This window comes from Meriones unguiculatus, chromosome 21 (assembly GCF_030254825.1).
Source record: "Meriones unguiculatus strain TT.TT164.6M chromosome 21, Bangor_MerUng_6.1, whole genome shotgun sequence".
NCBI classification, from domain to species: domain Eukaryota; kingdom Metazoa; phylum Chordata; class Mammalia; order Rodentia; family Muridae; genus Meriones; species Meriones unguiculatus.
This window is the reverse complement of record NC_083368.1, coordinates 3,981,270-3,984,369: the sequence shown is the minus strand read 5'-3', so window position 1 is coordinate 3,984,369 and position 3,100 is coordinate 3,981,270. Positions and strand designations below refer to the sequence as shown.

Sequence of the window (3,100 nt, the reverse complement as noted above, 5' to 3'; positions counted from 1 at the left end):
GATTACTAACTTTTTAATGAATGGGATGAAAAACAGGACTCAGCCGCTGACTGGCACTGTTAATCTGAGTGAGACATGTCACTGAAATGTTTCTTCTGACACAGCAGTTATAAGTGAAAATCTTCAAAAAAACAAGGAAACATGTATGAAAAAGCTTCCACTGCCTGCCTCCTAGTCCTAAGCCTGAGAGAAACAAGACAGATAAATATTTTTGTAAACCGAATAGCCTTGTGTATAGTTTTCACAGATGCTGCTGAAGACCTTTTACTCTATTATACTTATCATCCTGGCTATGGTTGTACTAACTATGTTTAGTGAGTTTTGGGCCCATCTAGTTCCAAAGGTAGAAGAACACACACACACTGGCATGGTAGTTAGAGCATGACTATCTCCTGGCATGACAGGAGCAGACTGTAAAAGCAAAGCCTGGTTGTACTGGAATAGCCCCGTGGGAAGTTCTCCTCCAGAAAGACAGAGCAGAACAGCCCTGCTTTATTAAGAGAGCAGTGGAAGAACAGTCCAACAGGCCAAGGCAGAATCACTGTTTATTCCAACTGCCCTTCCCCTGTTTTAAAGGTACACGGCATTATGAAAAATCCATAGTTATGTTTTTAAGAATCACGGTCTAGTGCTGCTCAACTTTTTCTTGCTTCTTATTTTGATGTGTTGTTCTTGCAGCCTGTGGTATCATATTAGGAATTCCATCAATGATTGGATACGCTATTCCCAACTCTTCATTAATCAGTTCATTTGTTGATGCTTCATATCTGGGAGAAAAGGAACAAAGTGAATTATGGAAAATTAAAGCTTAGAAGAAGGGTTTGATGCACAATAAATAGCACTATCCAATGTTTGAATCAGAGTTACTCCTCCAATAGCTTTGTTCTTGAACACATAGGTCAATCCAACCATTTCTTTCAGAAAAAGCATCTTATAATATGTAATTATTCTTATCGGATTTAGTATTTGTCTTTTTTTTTATCCCCTATGTATGCCTTAACTTTTTCATACAAGTTAGAAAATACGTCTATGTTTCGTGACAGTATTTCTTTCTTGTTTTGGGCACCCCAGACCACTCTGAGAGGGAAAAAAAAAAGAGAGAACTTCCTATGTTGATGTAAATGCTAGATAGACTTATATGAGACAACAGAAAGAAACCACTCAGAATGAAAACATGCAAAATAAAAGCCTGGAAGAGGAGAGACCACAAAGGAGGAACTCTGGAAAGGAGAGTCTACAGTGAGCTAGCTACACAATTAGCTAAACAGTAAAGGTGATTGATGATTTCAGGAAACTGAATAATCTCTTCATATAGAGAAAATACTCTAGAAGGTGAAAATCAGAGTAAAAATCGCTAGTAATCTGCTACCCAAAGATAACCACATTTTTGCATTTATTCATTTCGTAATACTAATGGTGCCGATCATTATTCTGTTTCTGGAGTCTGGAACTGTGGATGTATTTTCTCCGAAACCAGCTGAAGGTTAAAATTTTAATAAAACCCAGGTAGGCCACAACTGAAAGCAAAGGACAGCGCAGTGAGATTAACACTGCCAGGCATCGAGTGTACCGGTTTAGCACTTCACAAGACTCTGGAAGCTACAATGATAATTTTGTCTTAAATAGTGAATTGTTCTGAATTTGTCCTGAGCATCTCTGGTTCATATACGTGGCAGTACACTGCAAACAAGAGACTTTTTAAAGACGATTGAAGGCAGGAGTGACGCTTTAAATCCCTTGAAGGGAGTTGAAGGAGGCTGAGGCAGGAAGAGTATCACAACTTGGAGGCTAGCCTGGGTTACAGAGTTCCAGAAAGGAGCAAACCAAATAGGGAAACTTTCTCACCAAACCAAACCAAACAACAACCAAAGCAAGGATGAAGAGAGAGGCTGGGAAGACTCATAAGTCAAACTGCTTACCCTGTGAATACAAGAACCTAAGTGCTGATCCTCAGTTAAATATGTAAACTCCTGAGAGTGAAGTCTCAGCTCTATTTGCTCCAGGTTCTCTTATCCCTTCCAGTGAGTGAAGAAGACAGTACAAGTTGACCTCCTTCGATGGCGTGCAACTACTCTCTCATACATACACACACGCAACAACAACAACAACAACAACAACAAAAAAAAAAAACCCCAAAAAACAAAAACAGAATGAAAAAAGAAAGGTCCAGACGCTGGCCCTGACATTGTGGTTCAACTGGCTCTGAAGACCAGACAGCGTGAGAAACCCCTCCAGGATTGATGGTAAAGAGCAGCCACTGGGGAGGCGGAGAAAAGTTCAGCTCCGGTCATGGGCGGGACTGACCCCCAATAGGGGAGTGTCCTGGCGGGGTCGTATTCTGGAGTGGGCTCAGGTCATGCCAGCTGTGGCCACAGGCCACCACCCTTCCCCGGGGAAAGGCGGCTGGTGAGTTTTACCTAAGCGGCTTCTTGGAGAGCGGACACACTAAAAACTGCAGCAGCGCCGGGTGGAAGGTGCAGGGCTCCTCAGCCTTCTCGCTCTGGTCCGCGTAGGACCTGGCGCCGGGCACAAGGAGACACCTCCGGGTGACAGCAGCCGATGCGCGCGGCCTCCACAGCGCCCGGGCGAGCCCGCGGCACGTGGCGCTCAGCATGGCCGCTCAGACACCTACGAGACCCTGCTCAGAACTGCTCCACGGTTTCCCCGGCTTCTACCCGCCGGGTCACCCTGGCCCGTGCCGCCCCGCCCCTCTGTGCAAAGCTGAATGCAGCCCGGGAACAACCGGCGTTGGCTTTGTGGTTCCGGGAGCAGAACTGACGTTCCCGGGTCCAGAAACTGTAGACTAAACCAGTCCTCATTTGGGTGTCCAGCTTTTCAGGAGGGTTAATCACAGAGGTGCCAAGAAGTATACCCAACTGCAGTCACATAGCGCTTGGCTTCGACTTTCGTGGTTATCTTCAGAGGCTTCAAACAGACATATTGAATCTCTTAGAAGTAGCATCTTGTTTAATATTAATCGTACAGTATCACAGTTTCCGTGACCCTGTTTGGATGCCATCCCCAATAAAAAATTTAAGAATTGCTTTCCTCTTACTTTGTATACTGTGGAGGCTTTTACAACTTGAGAGTTGTTAGTTGT

General features: G+C 44.4%; 1 protein-coding gene across 1 annotated transcript; it reads right to left on the bottom strand.

Annotated features, from left to right (window-relative positions):
- Positions 1–528: 528 nt before the first annotated feature.
- Pyurf (PIGY upstream open reading frame) lies at positions 529–2,726 on the bottom strand. The gene is made up of 2 exons (XM_021626372.2): positions 2,418–2,726; positions 529–767 (listed from the first exon to the last, which is right to left on the bottom strand). The coding sequence occupies exons 1-2, from the start codon at positions 2,612–2,614 to the stop codon at positions 626–628; spliced, it is 339 nt and encodes a 112-aa protein (XP_021482047.1). The 5' UTR covers positions 2,615–2,726; the 3' UTR covers positions 529–625.
- Between the last annotated feature and the right edge of the window lie 374 nt (positions 2,727–3,100).